The following is a 20,337-nucleotide window of genomic DNA, read 5'->3' on the forward strand; positions in this document are numbered from 1 at the left end:
CTTCTTTACCAAATATCAGTTTTCTTTCTTTACCCAATATCAGTTTTCCTTCTTTACCAAATATTGGTTTTCTTTCTTTACCAAATGTCAGTTTTCCTTCTGTACTTAATATCAGTCTTCTTCCCTAAGGTCCAGTTCTGCGCAACTATTATTCACACAGTGTGACATAGCATACTGCCTTGTACGTTACATTTGAGAACTGCCACATTACATAGTTGAACCCGGCACTGACACAGGCTGCTGTACAGTAAATATGACACGACCACGAGCCAGTGATCAATCCATGAGATTGATTCTAAAGCTAATGTATTTACTTCATAACAATTGCCGATGGGAGCCTTTGTGTTTGACTACACTCAGCTGTTGCCCAAAGATGGTGAATAATATCATTGTGGACATTTTTCATTAACAGATTATTAATCAATACAATAATTCATTTTACACAAAGGTTACCTATAAAAGAAATTCAACAAATTCAAATTCAATGATTCCATATTGTGCATTTGATGAAGCCTGAACTCTGGTGATCCCAATTCCAAACCAACCATGTCAAGTCTGATGCAACCAGATTAAGTTCACAATGACAGATGTACGCATTACAGGATTAACTGCTTTCATTTATGATGGTTAAGATCTGCACCCTTTTACAATCATATGAAATTTATAAGGTATGACTTATAGCTCAGATGCTCTTGTCATCACTACAGATGAAGAAGTAACGTTTTTGCTTGGCTGTCATCCTGTCCAAATATTTAAGAGGCAATAACAAAATCAAAATGGCGTTTGTTACAAGATTCATCAATCTTACTAAATATTAACTGAACCTTCCTAGTTATCCTTTATGGAAACAGTGCAACATCCTTTGACATCCAATGACAAACAGGGACAATTTCTTACTAAAAAATGAATGAATCACCATAATTTCTTTCCAGTGATTCATTCAAGTTTGCAAACCTACTTCAATCTTGATTTCAAACTCTACGCCTATATTTATTTACATTCCATAAGCCTACAGCAAAAATAATCCTGATAACAAAAGTGATATACATTGGGTCCATAGACCTAGAAACACAACTGCAGTGCACCCTGCTTGTACCTGATAGGACCTGCTGTTCTGTAGTCAGTTATGAAACAGTGAGAAGATAACTTACTTGAGCCCCCATCGCTGGAAAGCATACATCACCATTTGTTCAGTATGCAGAAGGGAGAAATAGAGTGGCTAGTCATTACAACAATCAGCTCATCTCTTTTCAAGAATATTAAACGATATCCATATTCCTCATCTTCTCGAAAAACTGATCTGTATGGCCATCAAGAAAGTTCACGTCTGCTAATCCCATGATATTCTCTGACAGGTAACAATCCCGCGTCTGCTCCACAAACGAAAGGAGGGAAACTGACTCTCAGAAGTTCTCGAACTCTCAGGCAGGGTCTGTGACAGAAGTGAACGCTGGTCGTTGCAGTAGAGTTAGGTAACTGATACCACTGCTAATCCCGGCTTGCAAGTCAACTACTACCAATGACATCCCTGTTACTGCATCAGAGACAGAAGGAGCAGGGCAACATGCTACCTGGGAGAGGCCATCAGGTGCATAGGGGAGACAGGTGAGCAGGCCGATCCAATTACATATTCAGAAATTGATACCTGGTTGCTAAAGATATGTCTTTTCCCCAAAGCTAATAATCGCCTCTGATGACTAATATGTGTTGGAGTGTTCGTGAAAGGACCGATGCACTTTTTAAAGTTTACCCACAGCAGGCACCCAACACCCCTCCAAACAAACGTGGCATGCTGTGAGAAAAGAAAGTGTTTGCTCTACTGCTTGTATCAGAAGGGGAGGTTGAGATAGACTTTCCAATTACTCTGACAAACTGACAAACTTGTGAATGTTGTCACAGGCCAATCAGGCATCCACTTAGCCTGGCTGGAAACTCCTGCACCACAACATGTGGGGGTGAACTGGGTGATGTACTGCAATCTAAATAAAGATTATGATAGTACCTTGGATGTAGTGCTAGTGAGAGCAGCTGGTTAAAGCAATGGTTGTGTCATATTTACACAGCCAATGAATCAACATCAGCGACCGGCCGACACACACCCCATCCTGCTCACAATATTGCCCTTGACTACATGCTCAATATTTCCTTATTACATCTCACAAACTGCCCCTCCCAATTTAACATCAACTCTCCCTATCTCTCACATGCCACCACCTCTGGGCTTGCTGTTCACTTACAATCACAGAGATAATGTTACACTTGCAGCAATCCAGCAGGATTTGCCTCCCTTGACTCAGTGTGCTTAGTTCTTCCCATGTTTTGTCCAGTCTATCTCACAGTCCCTGAACCACATTATTTTCCCTTATGCCTACGCTTTTCCGCAATACTTAAGCCCTTAATGAAGAAAGAAAGATTTCCTTAGGTTCAGGATTCTGAATCACCATCCTCACTGGGGGTCCTTTTCAATTTAAATGGGGTTATTTGTTTCCATCAAAATTACATAAATTCAGACACTAAGCATTAGTCTACACTTTGTCATGGACTGACATTTAGTCCCAGAAATAGAGTTATCTCATTTGAAAATATATGTCTACAAAACAACAATAAACTCCTGAAGGACACCAGAAAAATTCTGAATTTCAAAGATTTTCAGAATTTTCACCTTAAGGGCTGAGGCAACCCAAACTTGTAGATTCAAGACTTAAGTTGGATGCTTTCTATTATTTATTCTGTAGGGTCTGGTAACTTTGTTAAAATCCAAGACAGTGGGCATGATACTGACCCAGCAAGGCACGATAATCAGCAGATACTTGGAGCTAAGGGAGGGAATAATGTCACCCAATACACCTTTATCATAGGATTAGATCAACCATAGTTTATCAGGGGTGGAAATAAGTTTAAAATTGCTAGTGTACTCCGGTACAGTGGCACATGTAAAATCACTTGCCCTGATAATTTTTCCACTATACCGGACGTTTTCTTGTTGATTTTTTAAATAAACAACATATTTAACATTGGAAAGTCAACTGGACACTGGTACAGTGTGATATACAAATTTGCTTGCCCAACAGAAAAAAACACTGGACTCGGACGTTGGGCAATGGGTTATTTCCACCCCTGTTTATTGGGAAGTACTTCAAATTTTAGTATATTAAATGAGGTTCCTGTTTCACATCAAGTCCATGTCCAATGTGGAATATGTTTTTTCCTGTTATAATCTTTAGCATGGGAGAAATCTATTTTCATGAAGGACATTCACTATTATATGAAATATGCATGTAACGGATGAAATGTTTAAGTATCAATGCAAATGCATCAACTGTACAGACTTTTTAAATAAATACACCAACATCAGATATCTTGATTACATTTGACAGTTTAGAATGAATCGAGTAGTACCAAAGCTTAATGTTAGCATGTCAACCATCACATCGTTTTCAAGTGTTGTGTCACGTTTTCATTAAATGTCATTGTTTACATAGGAACATGCTGGCAATGATCATCAGCTTGATACATATGGGTTTACATCGTTGTGTGAGACTTACATAATCCATACAAATCTATATAACTCAAAACAGACAAGGACCACTCAATATTTTCAAGTCACTACAGTCCATCTTCTGTGCCATGAGAAATCTACTAAGATATTAATATGAAAGAATGGAGTGGTCCAAAACATTTTAGTTGTATAAAAGTTTTAAAGTTGCTGTATGTTCAGTCATTTCATCACTGAATCTGGTTAATTAGAATACGTCATGATTTTGTCAATCTAAATTCAAGTGTGTGGGAACTGTATGGCAAATTAGCAGCGGCATGTCAAACACTTATGAGTATTTCTGGTCTGAAACATTTACCACTTAGTTGCTTCCCATGAGCACTGTCATAGTGCTGACAAGTCAAGGAAAATCATAATAAATGACGGAAAATCAAGGATTCAAATCCTTCACAAGCTGGGAAGGGTTGGCACCTGTAGCCTACACCATTTCTCCCCTTCTGTATTTCTTTTAGTAACAACTGATACACAATTGACTGTACAAAGTCCAAAATTTGGTGTATATTTATTTGTACAATTGTACTCTGTCTGTTTACAAAAATCATTGATCATTTAAGTTTGAATGCTAGTTTTATGAAACAGAATGAAGTGGACATTTATGGTTTAATTGTTCAGTAAATAAGCATCTTCTTTGGATAATGTATAAAATATATAATGTTTGAAATTAACGAAACCGACTTACCCATCATGCATTTCTTCTTCCTCTTCTTTGCTCAGAAGATCTGGAGGAGGGGGAGGTAACTCTTCACTATCAGAAGTGATCTCAGATTCTGTAATTTTCGGTGGTGATGGTGGAGGTATGTCTGACAGAGTTCTCTCCCTTGAATTCTTGGATGATGGCACTGTGGCCTGCTGGGCTGGAGCTGAGTTTTCCTTGTTGCTCTCCTCAACCAAGTTTCTGATGTCCACCGCTGAATGTTCCTTCAATGGTGATGTTGCTTCCTGAGCCAGCAAGGGATCTCGTTTTATTGTTGTTGGGTAGTTGATTGTTGGTTTTGTGTACTGAATAGACATTGGCTGAGCTGACATCCTTCGTCTTGATTCCATTCGCAGTTTCTCGATGTAAGCATCTTCTCTTGGAGAATTTTCAAACTGTCGTTTCAAGTCACCAAAATCCCTCTTTGATCTGTCGATGTTTTCATCCTCTTTCTGCGAGAGGTCTTGATCCGCGGTTGCTGATCGTTTACTAAGCACGCGGCCCTCGGAGTGCCGTCTGTAGTTTCTAGGTGGCAAGGCAGGTGGCTGCTCGACTGGACTCGGTGACCGTGGCGGCGGGGGAGGAGGTGGTCGCCGGGTGGAGAACAGATTCTGATATGTTGGTGACACAGTGAGTCCGGAGTCCATGCTAGCACTGAAACAAACAAACACAATCATCAGCTAATATAATCACTTGTCTGCCTGGTACACTTACATATAGTCATATTTAGTATGACTGTTGCTGAAAAAAACATGCATGGTATTATTGGGATAATATATATATGTAAACGCTCTTCATCATTACAGCTTCAGTGGACTTTGTACAAAGTAAGTGGGTGGGTGTTATGAGAGGTAAACTACACATAAGGGTACACAGACCTATTATCCGTCAGGTCACTAAGCCTAACTATCCGACCCATTTATTCATGTCCAGACCATCAGCCATTGCTGGGGACCACTTTTGCCCTGGAGTCCAGTTGAGTCTGAGGGTGTCATACATTAAAATACTTTTTTTTTAAATTCATTCTTTTAGAAAACAACACATGTTAAAGAAGAAAAAAGAAATTTTCAGATGAAGATAATATATTTAAAAAGAGCCAGGAGACTTCCTAAATGTTCAGACCTGATACTGCAGTCATTTTGACTTCCAGAATTTGATGGACTTGCAACAGCTCCATTCTATATATTTGTTTAAGGTTTTGTATTACAGACAATCTGATAACATAATTCTATTCAGACTTTATGATTACAATTTTATTTTTTGTTTACAAATAATCACACACAATAACTCACAATTTAATCAGAAACACTCACTGTATATTTTAATACCTCCTTATAGTTGCTGAATAAGTTACAAAGCACATTGACCTCGCATCACTGATGAACCTGGAAGTTTTTGAAGCACTCATAAAATAACCAAGTTCTGAGACAAAGGGACACAACTCCGTCAGTTCTATCAGACCTAAGACTCCCTCACCTGAAACCAACAGCCTGAGGTATTTCCAAGCTACACATGACTGGCAGCTAGTCATGCACACTGGTGTAACTACTGGATGGTGGGTCCCCAGCTGACAGTAGAAACTGATACTGTACAGAGACAGAGACAAGTCACACTGACACTCGGTACAGCAACCCGACTGCCTGTGATTCAGCAAGGAAACAGGTGGTACGCCTGTATCCTGTTCAGTGACATCATCTTCGTCTTTGATGTAAATGTGTAGGTGGACTACCACATTAGGCTTTTCACATCCTACACCATTTATAATTGTTAAGTAGGTCACAAGAATGACACCAGGAGACAGACCTGTGACCCACATTCATTCAGGAAAAGGGTTGGTGTGTATAATTATCAGCCATTGTGAAACAAAATGTGACTGAAGTAATATATATAAAAAAGGATGTGTTTCTATAAGTTCTAAATAAGACCTTTTGATAAACTTTATGCTATAAAGAGAAGATGGTAAATATTATTTTCTACCTTATTGAGAGAGATTGTTCGTGATAATTTAAGTTGAAAAGACTTGATTATTAATCCAGATCACCATGAATATTGACAAAGTTCTCACATATTTTCTCACAATTTCAGGATTTAGAGTGGATGATACAAAAACAAATTCTCTATACCACTGACAGAACAAGTAGGTTCATCTCTCAAAAGTGACAAACTTAACACTTTCTTTACTGAGCAGTCTACTTCTCCAAGCACTAACCACTCCACACACCTGTCAAATCCCTAATCCCCCTTGACCGACACTAATTGACCCCATTCGGCCATCCGCACTCACCGTTCTCTGTGACTGTGTTAATAGCAACAAATCAACATGTTTGACCACAGCTCGAGAAGCTTGTACACACTCTTAACCACAAAGACACACCACTGCCAAAATATTGAGGCTGGTATTTCTAAGCCAGTATCACAAACTGGTAGTAGTGATATCAAGGAATATGGCTTCACAATTCAATACCCAAGTTTTGACATCTGCCCTGAATCTATATATACTTCTTAAGTAACAAGTAAGTTGGTTCAGTTTTCAGTAACTTTTAGTGACATTCTTGCAGCTTTAAGGTAAGGGACATTTGAAATGGGCTTTACACAGTGTACCCATGCAGGAAATCAAACTTTGCCTTCAGTGAGCCAATTCTTTAACAACGAAACCCATAAAGACCTAAGTTAGAATTGATCTTCAGTAACCCACGCTTGTCATAAGAGGCGACTAAGGGGATCAGTTGGTCAGGCTCGCTGACTTGGTTAACACATGTCATCGTATCCCAATTGTGTAGATCGATGCTCACGCTGTCGATCACTGGATTTTGTGCTCCAGACTTGATTATTTACAGACCGCCGCCATATAGCTGAAATATTGCTGAGTGTGGCGTAAAACAACCAACCAACCAACCACCCAGTCTTTAACAACCAGGCTATTCCATGACCCCCTGAATATTAATCTGGGTAGGGGAGTATCCCTGTCGATGTTAAACTGTCAACTCTGGATAACAAAATGCTGGATACAACTCACAACATGGACAAAACAAGGAAGGTCCAATATTTTATATTCACTCACTGATCTTTTGGATATTGTAAAAGTGTCACAAAACAATACTCAATCTGCAAATAGAGCCTTCTCCTTTGCCAGCCCTCAACTGTGAAACTGTCTTCCAAAGCAAATCAGGAAAACTTAATTGAAAGAACTTTGAAATCTCTGCTAAAGATCCATTTGTTCACTGCTGCCTTTCTGTAAAAGTTATATGAGCTATTTCCTTTCCCAATGATCACAGCACCACTGAGCATCTCTACGGTGGATATTAAGCGCTTTATAAGTACATTATTATTGTTTATTATAATCTCACGGAGTGAGGCCATCATGATACAAAAAGTAACCAACTGAGAAGATCTGTATTATTTTTTAAATTAATTAATGTGGAAAACCTCAACCAACAACATTCATAAAAATATTTATCACACAAACAATGTCGACAGATGTCATTAAGATTTGTATGAAAGGAGCAATACCGTATATAGTCGAAAATATTTCACCTGCTCTGTTATTTGCTCAGCATGTCCCCAGTGTCAATCATTCAAATGACCACTTGAAACTGCCTAACCTATGACAATCACTCAGTCGACAAATTCAACTTAATAGGGTCAGCCAATAGTATTGTTGCCCTTGATAAGGTCTGACCGACATATCGCAACAACAAAGGCTGTGTAATTCATGAGACACATATCTTGAGTGGATCTTAGTTGAATAGCCACTCATACAACTGGCAATATTTGCCTGATAGAGTTGATGACCTTTGGTCAAGTGACACATGGAAAATGCCTGTCAGTGGCACTGAAATTCTGTATAATCAACCATCATGTAGCCAGCATGTGAAAAACTTCAGTCCATTCAGTGCAAACCAACCAAAACTGAATGAGTGAATCATCATTTCAAACAGTATTCCGGTTATATCATGACATCTCAGCTGTTTCACTGGCTGTTTCAGTATTTGCCACTTTGGCATGGGTTTGGTGTTGACAAACCTAGAAACAAAGGAGGACTTGAACCTGTGATCATTGGTTTCAGGCATGTCCAAGGGATGTAACTCTGCCCCGTGAATTGAAGCATCTTTATGACTGGGCCACAAGTGAGTAAGTGAGTTTAGTTTTATGCTGCACTCAGCAACATTCCAGCTATATGGCGGCGGTCTGTAAATAATCAAGTCTGGGCCAGACAATCCAGTGATCAACATGAGCATGAGCATCGATCTGCACAATTTGTCAACCAAGCCAGCGAGCCTCACAGACCACCCAATCCCGTTAGTCGCCTCTTACGACAAGCATGGGTTACTGAAGGTTCATTCTAACCCGGATCTTCACGGGTACTGGGCCACCAGTACCCTGGATACTTAATGCACAACTCCTGTAGGATGATGACACCACCTGCATGTGTACTGTACTCTATCAGTCACTTGAGTACATATGCCACAGTTTAACTAACTGATCTCATTTTCCACAAAGCAAAGCCACCACTATTATTCCCTATTATCACAAAACTATTACCCACATTCCTTAGACATTCACTTATACATTAAAACATAATTCCTTGACAGAATGAATATGAAACAAATCAATGAATGAATTTTCTTTTATCCCACAGTCAGCAATATTTCAGAATAATATAACCTCAGCTTGCCAATCAGCATAAGCAACAATCAGTATCTAGTTTGGATGACACACACATCAGCCATTAAATAAAAGATGACCATCTAATCCTCACTCAAGTTCATACAGAGAGCAGGGGACCTGTTCTAACCTGGGTAGAAGGTAATGTAAGTAACATTCATCACTGTGCAAATTATTGGTGCCCTTTCCTCCAGACCAATGTAAGAACTATTCATCACTGTGCAATGGTGCCCCTTGCCTCGAGACCAACAGCCAATGTAAGAAATATTCATCATGGTGAAGTAGTGCCCCATGCCTATAGACCTAAGTAATATTCATCATTGTCAAGTAGTGCCCCATGCCTATAGACCTAAGTAATATTCATCATTGTCAAGTAGTGCCCCTTGCCTTGAGACCAACAGCCAATGTAAGAAATATTCATCATTGTCAAGTAGTGCTCCATGCCTATAGACGTAAGTAATATTCATCATTGTCAAGTAGTGCCCCTTGCCCCCAGACCAACAGCCAATGTAAGAAATATTCATCATTGTCAAATAGAGCCCCATGCCTATAGACGTAAGAAATATTCATCGTTGTCAAGTAGTGCCCTATGCCTATAGATGTAAGTAATATTCATCATTGTCAAGTAGTGCCCCTTGCCCCCAGACCAACAGCCAATGGTGGTTGTTGAACCTGACACTTACCAAGAAGGAGTGCAAGCTGAAATACACCTGACAATTAACGGATGATTTAGACAGACCCTGGGGTCAATGTCTGGTATACACTCAAACCACCAGGATAACTGGCATACCTCACTCCACTCAGAGCAGGTGCTTGACTCTACACATATGGACTCAGTTGAAGGCAATTACTAAATGATACACTTGAATTGACAATGAACATATCAGAATCGACAAGCAATATTGCCCAAAATGTATCAAATATGGGCTCACTGTCTAGCTCCCCAAGACCACTTACCAGACTCAGTGTTTATGAGCTCTAATCACCTTGCTGAAGATCAACCAGCAAAGAAAGCAAACAAATTATTTTTCTAAGGTCAAGTTGAGGTTAGCAGCTGCACATCCATGTTGTTTCTTTCCATTATCACCTTCAAGCCAAGGTGCAACAATAAACAAAATCTACAACAGAAACTTCACCCACTCACATATCCAAAATATAAATCCTCTATGTTACATGAAAATGTGATATCTGACACAACAAAGGTCCATTTTTACATCAAACATGCAAACAATGCAAAAAGGTGCCCTGGCTGTCATAAGTCTAATTTAGCAGAAAGTATCATAGCACTAACATTGCTTCATGAAATGGACCAGAGAATTGTTTGTAAGGCTCGCCGAAGAGCATTTACCTTCAAAGTATGGGAAGTAATTCACTATGAACCTTACTGCTTGTGCTATACAACAACAAATACTGATGACTGTTGTGCCATATCTATGTACCATACATGCAGTGTTGAGCCCTTTCCATTTAGTGGCCCTTCGCCATCCGCTCCTATTGGCCCTTGGCCATTTTCTTGCCCAGTCTGAAAGTAGTCTTCAGTAACGCCCAATATGAAGCCAGAAAGCTAACTGATACTCTGTATTTTTTGTGTATATTACCGATGAGTTTTACACAAAAACCAGCAGATATGCAACATGGGAATATAACTTCCAAGTAACTGTTATTAACATGTCAGTTTCATTGATCAATTTTCTGTCTCTCCTACTGGATCTCTGACAAATTTAACATATTGTGAAGGAATGAATAAGCACGTCGACTGTCACATTTGAAGTGCTTACTACGGTGTGAGAACCATTTATAAGCTGTGTTCAAAAAGCAACACTGTTTAACCACACATGCATCAATATTAATACATCTGCAGCCAATCAACAAGGAACATTAACCCTGAAAACCTAAACTACAAAACTCAAAACAAGAGTTACCTCCCTTTGAAATATTTATATCATATACTACTGCTACATTTACCCTTCTTGTTCTATTTCTGTTTGACCATCAATCCTTAGTTTAAACACATAAACAATGAGCTAAATTCTCCCCAAGTTAGTCAACAGGAAACATCAGAATCGAGGATTTTAACACTTTCATTCACAACCCTTGCTCGACTATGATTCATAGCGGCCACTGCACAAAGTATAAGTGTGTGACTATTTATGGTTTTTAAAAACTACAATTGAACCAGCTACCTCTGCACAAACACAAAAGTATAATCTCAGTGCATCCTCTTGTGAACATGCCTTACATTTGATCGACAAAGGTAAACAAATTTCAAGTTAATTTGATTCTCAAAACATCATCTGAATGAACATACAGGGTATATAGACAATTTTTTGCCCAGAGTGAGTTCTGGTATTTAGGCCAGTTGTGCGACACACGTGAGTGTCGGGAACATTCCGGAGATGAATATGCCCGTGTTCACTCCCCACTCCCCTTTGCAGCAATTACCTGTGCTCAGATTTAAGCCGTCTGACCTTTTGTTCACAAGTAACACTTACAGGAAGTTCATGCCGTCATGTAACAACCGTCTGCACGACATTCGTGTAACATTGTTGCAGGAATAATTACACTTCAGTTGAAGAAACACGGCACTTGCCCTAAACTAATATCGAGACTCTGAAATATACATATTTTACAGAAAAAAACACTTGTTAAATTTAATGAAATGTGTTAAAAAGGAAACAAGAGACTTTTCATTTCAGATACTGCAGAGGACTAGACTTGCCAACTATTATAGACTCGCCCAGGTTATACTGGATGTGTTTGTTTCAGGGTCTGTATGACAGACAACAAGTGCAGTAAATATGGGTATGTACAACAAAAGTACACAAACTTTGAACCTACTAGCCCAAACTTGTCATTTAGATTCACTTTCAACAGATTTTGATTTAAAAAGTATCACTACCTAGGCACGCTTGAGAAAAAGAAATCTGATGTCACTAAAGCTATGGGCAAGTTACTCAGTTAAAAAGCTTTAAATTTTTCTCTTTTCTTTTTGTAAATTTGTTCTGTTAAGTATGAGTTTTTGCTTCAATGATAGACACAACTTGGAAACAAAAGTTATAAAAGAAAAAATACTTCTCATTTTTTTTGGTAATCTTTTACTTCATTTCTTCAGCTGTCTGGTGAATTAAAGTCTTAGTGACACTTTCTTTCATACTCCCTGCACCAGGAACTATCTGTTCATCTCATTCATATCGTAACATCAATAGCCTTCAGACACTAATAAAAAAAATATTTCATATGCTATGCTCTAAAAACTCACACAGTAAAACCTCAAAATAGCCGTAGTTGATTTTATCACTTTGTGTAGACAGCTGGTGTACTATATCTCCTTCTCAAAATATTTGTCACCATGACAACAGATCTGCTATTGACTAGTTGACTAATTGCAATCATTAAAGACCAATATGATCTACCTGTCCATGATGTGTGAAGGTCACCTGCTGTCTTCATTGACAAATTATAAGTAATAGATGGTGATGATGATGACAATGATGATGATGATGATGAGGAGGAGGAGGAGAGGAGAATTCAACACCTTGGAAATTGGTTGTTTACATGAAGTTCACCTACATGAATTTATAAGTCATCAGGAAAACAGTATCTCGCTGTGTCATCAAATGTGTTACAAATCTGAATTGAAACAGGTCTACATGGTTTCTAAAGGCGAATAGAATGATTATTAGAATATATTACCAGCAATGGTAATACCACAAGGTTGATGCTATCTCAGTTCAGGCTAGCTGTCCTTGTGTGTTAGCATACCCATTTGACACAGGTCAGTTTCCTTTTCAGTGTGACAGATGCATGGTGCACAGTTGCATTGACATCTGAGGTGCTGCAATTTGTACTGACAGAGTTGCATCCCTTCCACATGCCAGGAACTGCTGACTGTTAATTCAAATGGTAGATTCACCCTTAATATGTTTCTTTGGAGCATTATAAACCTCTGAGACATCCATCACTTCTTGATCTCATCCCACATCAAACAGACATGCTGCAAATTTACCAAAATATTCTAACTCTGGGTTAGAATGAGTCTTCAGTAACCCATGCTTGTCGTAAAATGCGACTAATGGGATCAGGTGGTCAGCTTTGCTGACTTGGTTGACACGTCATCATATCCCAATTGAGTAGATCGATGCTCATGATGTTGATCACTGGATTGTCCAGACTTGATTATTTAAAGATCGCTGCTGAACTGGAATATTGCTGAGTGTGGTGTTAAACAAACCAACCATCCAAATCATACACAACACGATCCCCTGAAAATGCCATAATGTAAAACTCCATTCCCTCACTCATTCTAACACTGGACTGATCTGCTGTTCAGCAAAACAACAATAACACATACATACCACTTCATACCAGACAACTGTACGAGGATGCCATATACAACCCCATGGTCGAGAGCCAACGGGTACAGCCACAACCACTGTTGCAAAGATCCTGTAATCTGGAGGCTACGCCACTATGCCAGTGGCAACCCCAACATTCAGACCTAAATGACCATGTCTGATAGATGAGGCATGGTAATTAACTCTTGTGGAACACACTTCTGAAGAATGTTATGATGCTGATAATGAGATAATTACCACTATTACTTATACACAAGGTTCCAACACTGAGCTACTTTATTGCCTAATTGTCCCTTTACTCTGCCACTTACTGCGGGATATTATTATTGAAGAGAGAATTGACTCATTATATAAAGTAACAGGTAATGAATCCTATATGGATCTTGACAGGCAGAGTATAATCAACAGATAAAGAAATGCATGATAAACAATGTCTCACAACTAATTACACCTTGAAAATTTGAAGTGAAAATCATGACGTAAGTTTGTACAAATTCACAACAGAAAGTAAGAAAAATACAGTTAACTGGTTATAGTGAACTCAAATGGATTTTAGATCATTTTAAAAATATCTTAACAAGTTCTGACATACAGGAAGTGGGTGGGACATAAAAAGGTTGTTACATCTGTCAGTTCGTTATGAATGTGTTCATACTGTATTAACATTAAATCACTACCCATTCAGTAGACTAACTTTTGACAAAAATACTTTGGAATACAGAAAAACAAAATACCAATTACCTTAAGAAAATTTAGAATCAGAACTGTAATCTGAATACATAAGTGTTCGTCCCTGGTACCATTTACCTGAAAACAACTTCCACACATGACTACACAGACAGATGCTATCGGTTACCTCTGTGGCTGATCTCTCAACACGCACTCCCATTTCCGTGCACTGGGCAGCTCCGACTGTACAGAATGTACTTTAGAAGATATGCCACAGAGGCAGTCCGGGTCTGGCACTGATGGGAACAAGCCGTCAGTCTCACCAACAGACACTGACCGACACCCTTCATCAGGTACTACGTTGACTCCACCACCCACAGCTGGAACTTGGCCGATGCTGCACCACAGCAGGCAGTCCCTCCGTTCCACTCACAAACTTTTATGAACTCTCAGAGCAATTTCCTCAAGATAACAAGCAAGAGAAACCGTCTGTCCAGAGCAGATGTGTAGTGGCCATTCCTGCCTGGCAGAGTGCAAGCCTCACTGTGAATTCATTGCCCGTTTGTGTGAAGTTCCCTCCATGATAAACCCATCAGCAGTGACACAGGTCTGAGATAATCCTGGGGGTCCAAACTGATCGACGATGACTCATACACTGCACCTTTTTCTTGAATTAGCTTTCTCTTAATTCTGTTTGAGTTACACACTCGTAAGATGGCTTGAAATACAATCAATGTTTTGATCAATTTTCATCCTCCTTGACTCACCTTGGTTTCAAAGGTCATGCCTACAGAAAAGGTAATTCATTGCAGCTGAATTTTAATTTCAACCCTGATCCTTTTTCCAAGTCTAGAACGGACAGAAAGATAATACTAAATCTTTGTCATTGATCAAGAGTCCACTACCAAAATGTTCAAATCAATACCATCCCAAAACATTAAAGATGTTTACAAATTCATTGCACCTGTTGAAGTGTCTTACAAAATGGCTTCCATGAAGAAGACTTCGATTTTTACGCTAAACTCACCTGATATGTGATATAACCAGGAAACGGCCCCAAAAGCCTAATCAACTCCAAGAACTGTAACCTAAGTTATCAAAAGACATTTGCAGCAAGAGTTAGTCGTCCCACTTGACCACCGTGAGTCATCGTCACAACAGATAGTTCACACCCATGATAACACTCGTCCATTATGTAGATGGAATTAAGTCAGCTGGCCTACCATGAAATGAGACATAAATGAAGAGAGAGGTGAAGTGATGGCAATATCAAGCAAGATTTGATTCCAGACTCGGGAGGCTCAGTGAGCAACAGGCGTGTTCATCAATCCCCCTGGGACATCACAGTTATCTAAGCTGGGGGGAGAAGAGAACGGGATCCTGCAAGCCAATTTACTGAGCTGGCTGATTCATACTGAATGTAACGCTCAGGGCCGCAAGCCTTTGTAATAAATAACCATCATCAAAGAAAACTTACACATCTTCATTGACTCATTATGTGAAATTAGCAAAACCTACAAAGGTGTTCATAACCTTTGAAGTTTTTTAACATTTTTATTTACACACACTTTTGCCGGTGGTATTTTTATAAGGGCTTGTCCGCAAAAAAGATACTGCACTGAGTGTTAAAGGCTAGAACCCTACAATATTACTACAGCAAGAACAACAACAGTACAGTACATACAGATCCTGAAGCAAGTATATCCAAGAAAGCCCATGCAAGTCTAGTAAATGAGGCAAGTCTAGATTTCCACAGCTTAAAATGACTGACTGAGTTTGGTTTTACGCCGCTTTTAGCAATATTCCAGCAATATCACGGCGGGGGACACCAGAAATGTAGCTTAAAATGAAGAAAGTCTCAGGGCTCCTTTTCATTATACCTTATTTTATTTTTTTATGATTTTTTTTTCCTGTAAAATATGTTCATTTCAGAGACTAGTTGTTAGTCTACAAGAACAGTTACATCCACAAATCTGACATGCAAGGAATCGAGGGCTCTTTGCTCTATCCAACAACAATCGGCAAAGGTCTTTAGCAAAAAATATAATCTGTATTAGCTTTGTGAAATGGAACATCAGAGGGCTACATCTCATGTAACCCTCAACTCTTCAGAAAACTTAATTTACTGTATCAGATACTGAACAGGTCACTGTTGAATAAAGCTGGAACAGTGACGGTAACAGCCTTAGAACTGGTGCAGCAGTGATTACATCAGCCAGAAGTGAGTAAGTGAGTGAGTGATTGAGTGGGGTTTTACACCACTTTTAGCAATAATGCAACAATATCATGGCATGAGACACAAAAAATGGGCCTCACATATGGTACCCATGTGGGGAAATCGAACCCCGCAGCTAGGCAAGCAACGACTGATCAAGTGAACCATTTTGATAATTGAAGGGGAGGTACTTATAGGTATATTTTTCATTTCCTGGAACACTTATCTCCAATCAGACATCTGTTTCCATTCTAGATATGCATCACTCAGTGTTATCAGACCTCTCACGCCATGACATGCCAGGTCTCCAAACATGCAGGTTCTCTCCATGCCTTCCATACTTTATCAGTAACAAGGTCTGCAAGATCCAAACCGAATGTGTAAATTCCTCGCAAATTCCTCGCCAGTCAACCTGAGCAACCCCCTTTTTAATAAGCTGTGCCCATGTCTGAATATTACACCAATTTCCCACCTACGACTCTCACAGCATTCTGACTGCCGCATTTGATATATTAACTGATCCTCTGTTGAACGTCTACATCAGTGTGTAAGTTCTCTCGATAAGGGCCCAATGCTATGCCAATGAGGAGTCCATTCATTGTGCATATTACAGATTATTTTACAGAAACAAAGCAGTGTACAAAAGGTTTGTAACTGACAAGTAAATAATATTAAAAACAATATATTTCCATGGACCAATTCTGAACCATTCAATCTCTTGTTTGATTGGCATTTAGAAGTTGGTGTGATGAACAACGAGGAGAGTTCTATGGATATACAACTTCATAATTTGCTTAATAACGGTGTTAGTAGCTACACGGAAACGTCGCTCATATTATATTAAAGAAGTTGTATATCCATAGAACTCTCCTCGTTGTTCATTCAATCTCTGACAAAGTTGGTTTTAAAAATCACCCTTTAGCAGATTTATAGCTTCTGGAACACATATTACATTATATATGGTATGCGTTGTATACTATTCACAGGTAGATAGTTTGTATTAACCAATACATTCCGGACACTGGGTCAGTACACTCATAATGCCCTCCCACTTGTGCAATGAAGGAAACATAAATGAAGGAAGTTCTTTCTCCCCTAGAAACTGAATGGAGATAGGTCTCCAGAGCAATATATACAGCATTTACATCGTTTTCAGCCATTCATCATCTGTTAAAAAGTCTCCTCAGATGTTGGCATACATATCAAGGTTTCATTATACTCAGCAAGGAGTGGGACAACTGGCTGACCGATCAATAAGGCACACATGATTAACCCTTTCCTTTTCAACCTTACAATGCTCAGGTCACCCTTCCTTAGCCCCTCAGACAGGACTCATCTCAATAGATTTGCCAGTTCCATAGCATTCTCTTGTTTAACCCTTCCTGTGGACGAGTGACATGCACTTGGCTAACCCTTCATGACACAACGTCATTAACCCTTTGTATGAACATAATGGGTTCTAAATTTCTCCTTGGACATGCTCATGTGATCACTGAATATGTTGACAGTATCACATCTGTTGCCTTTCTTAAAACAGTATTTAAAGGATTGTACCTGGATATGGTGATTATTTGGAGATTTAATGTTTGCTTTCCAACACTATGCGTTTTTCACACACAGGCCCCACTCACAGTATTACAAGTATTTCACAAGATTTTCTTTCAAACAACAGTATTATGAGTACTGCACTAGAAGAACCATTGTTCTCACATCAGAACATGTGTATACATATATACATACATCTTACATGCCATGAACATGTGTATATATATATGCAGTGTTGTGAAACTCTTTATTTCCCTTTAGTAAATGTTGTGTAAATATGACCACAAATTCATGTCACTCCTTGAAACAAATGGAGGAAATAGAGAACAGACATTCATTTTTATAATATCTACGGGTCTGTGGGGTAGCCTAGTGGTTAAAGCGTTTGCTTGTTGTGTCGAAGACCCGGGTTCAATTCCCCACATGGGAACATTGTGTGAAGCCCATTTCTGGTGTTCGTTCCCGGCAGTGATATTGCTGGAATATTGCTAAAAGTAGCTTAAAAGTAAACCCAAGCATGCAGCTTATGCCAACTGGGTAAGATACTGTGAGTCTGCTATATCCTGCATCAACCTCATCCCCCATGTCAGCAGTTGTGCACCAATTTAACCCTTGGTCTGTCGGGTATCCTTGGGTGTCCCACATTCCATCTCCCCTGGGATGACCCGCCCAACCCTGGCTGTAACAGACCCTGCTGCAATTAACCACTGTCTTGATCCAGATAGTGTTGACATAGAACAGCTACCACACTAATTGGATTACAGGGCCCAGAGCAATCCTGGCTCATAGCCTTCTCATTAGGAATGTAAACAATCACTGACAGTTTCAACAGGATGACAAAGTCTTCATCAGAGAAGGACAATACCTGGGTAAGCTGGCATTCCTGTCCAATTGGTCAGACTTGGGATGGAGTGGTCAAAGAAGATGGCCAGCAGCTTGGGGTCAGACAGGGTGGCACGTTAGTACTGTGTCTATTACATGTTTCGGTGTCTGTCGGGTTTTATTACACTTTTAGGACTATAGAAAGAATTGTGACATCACCAAATGTGTTCAAGTTGGCATTTAATCTCAAAGATGGCCGACCCAAATATATCTAAATATAGTTAATGACAGATGAACATCCAGGCAGTCTTATTCATATCAAGCGAGTGAGTGAGTTTGGTTTTATGCCGCTTTTCGCAATATTCCAGCAATATCATGACGGGGACATCAGAAATGTGCTTCACACATTGTACCCATGTGGGAAATTAAACCTGGGTCTTCAGCATGACAAGCGAATGCTTTAACCACTGGGCCACCCCAACATTGTACTAAGTGCTTACATTAAATCAGATAAGTTAAGCCTGTATTTCTACAGAAAACAGTTATCAGCTTATAAGGAACATGTGGGCGGTGGGGTAGCCTACTGGTTAAAGCGTTGGCTCGTCACGCCGAAGACCCGGGTTCGAATCCCCACATGGGTACAATGTGTGAAGCCCATTTCTAGTGTCCCCCGCTGTGATGTTGCTGGAATATTGCTAAAAGCGGCGTAAAACCAAACTCAGTCAGTATAAGGAACATGTCTCACATTTTGTATGATAAACATTCCACCCAAGTGAATGTGTCTGTATGCGCTTCAAATTGCATTACCACCACCCTTTCATGAAAGACAAAGTTTTCCAACACTGAACAGGCATACAATCAATAGACGACATTATTTTGAAAACAAACAACTGTACTTTGTAACTGTAGAATCAAAAAACAAACTTGTCACACATTTCCGCTGTGACTAAGAACCACGCTGCGAAGTCACATGACCCACCAATTGGTCATCACAATCTGATCACAGAGTGGGATCACCCTGTCACATTTGACAGGTGTCAGGAATGGTAGATAACAGAATCTATCCCAGCTTTGTTGTCACTCTGCTCCAGCAGGTATAGTATGCTGGTCACGCCTCACATGTGCCAGGCTATGAACTGCGGTATGCTAGGTGTCCCATATATTGTGTTGGTGTAATGCCAACAGAATCCAGCAATTGCAAGAATGTCATATTTTGTATGGCCCTCCTTCCAGGTATTTCAAAACAATATACACAACCTTTTCAGTCTGTTCTGGAACACCCACTGAATATTGACATATATCAACACCTTTACAAAAGTTAGGCAAAATCACTTGGCAGACTCAATGGGCTTGTCAGATATCAGGCTGGAAATAATTCCTTTGCTGGATGATAGGCTAATGTTAATTCCCAAGTTGGATAGTTGGCTTTTAATTAATTCTCACATATAGCGTTTTCCATCTAAATTGTTGAGTGGAATTCTATAATGTAACAGATATTAGACTGTATCTTCCTTCAAATGTATCTGAAAAATCAATTCAACAGTAACTACTCTATTCTTCAAAATGTATTTTCATAAATGTGTTTGAACAATATAATTAAATCACCGATACCTCTTAACTTTAATGTACTGCTGAGTCAGAGGATTAAAATGTCCCTCTAACATACCATATCAATCCCTACTTGCAAAACAATTAAGACAATTGCAATTAAATGAAATTAGAGGATTTCAACTTGCCCGTAAAATCGGTTAAATCCTCAAATGCTATGGCAGCTCATGACACCGAGCTGCAGATGAAGGGAGCAGTGTTACTGGTA

At 39.4% G+C, this 20,337-nt stretch overlaps 1 protein-coding gene across 3 annotated transcripts in view; it reads right to left on the reverse strand.

Annotated features, from left to right (window-relative positions):
* LOC124277397 (protein Shroom2-like) overlaps window positions 1–20,337 on the reverse strand; it is a 70,897-nt gene that overhangs the window by 33,649 nt on the left and 16,911 nt on the right. For all 3 annotated transcript variants that reach the window (XR_006898815.1, XM_046713079.1, XM_046713080.1), the window contains one exon: window positions 4,236–4,904. Coding sequence is in view for 2 of the 3 variants with exons in the window: in XM_046713079.1 (XP_046569035.1) it covers window positions 4,236–4,904 (669 nt within the window). In the remaining variant the exon portion in view is untranslated. The remainder of the gene's footprint in view (window positions 1–4,235; window positions 4,905–20,337) is intronic.

Source organism: Haliotis rubra, unplaced genomic scaffold (genome assembly GCF_003918875.1).
Source record: "Haliotis rubra isolate DU_JTF1 unplaced genomic scaffold, ASM391887v1 Scf221, whole genome shotgun sequence".
NCBI classification, from domain to species: domain Eukaryota; kingdom Metazoa; phylum Mollusca; class Gastropoda; order Lepetellida; family Haliotidae; genus Haliotis; species Haliotis rubra.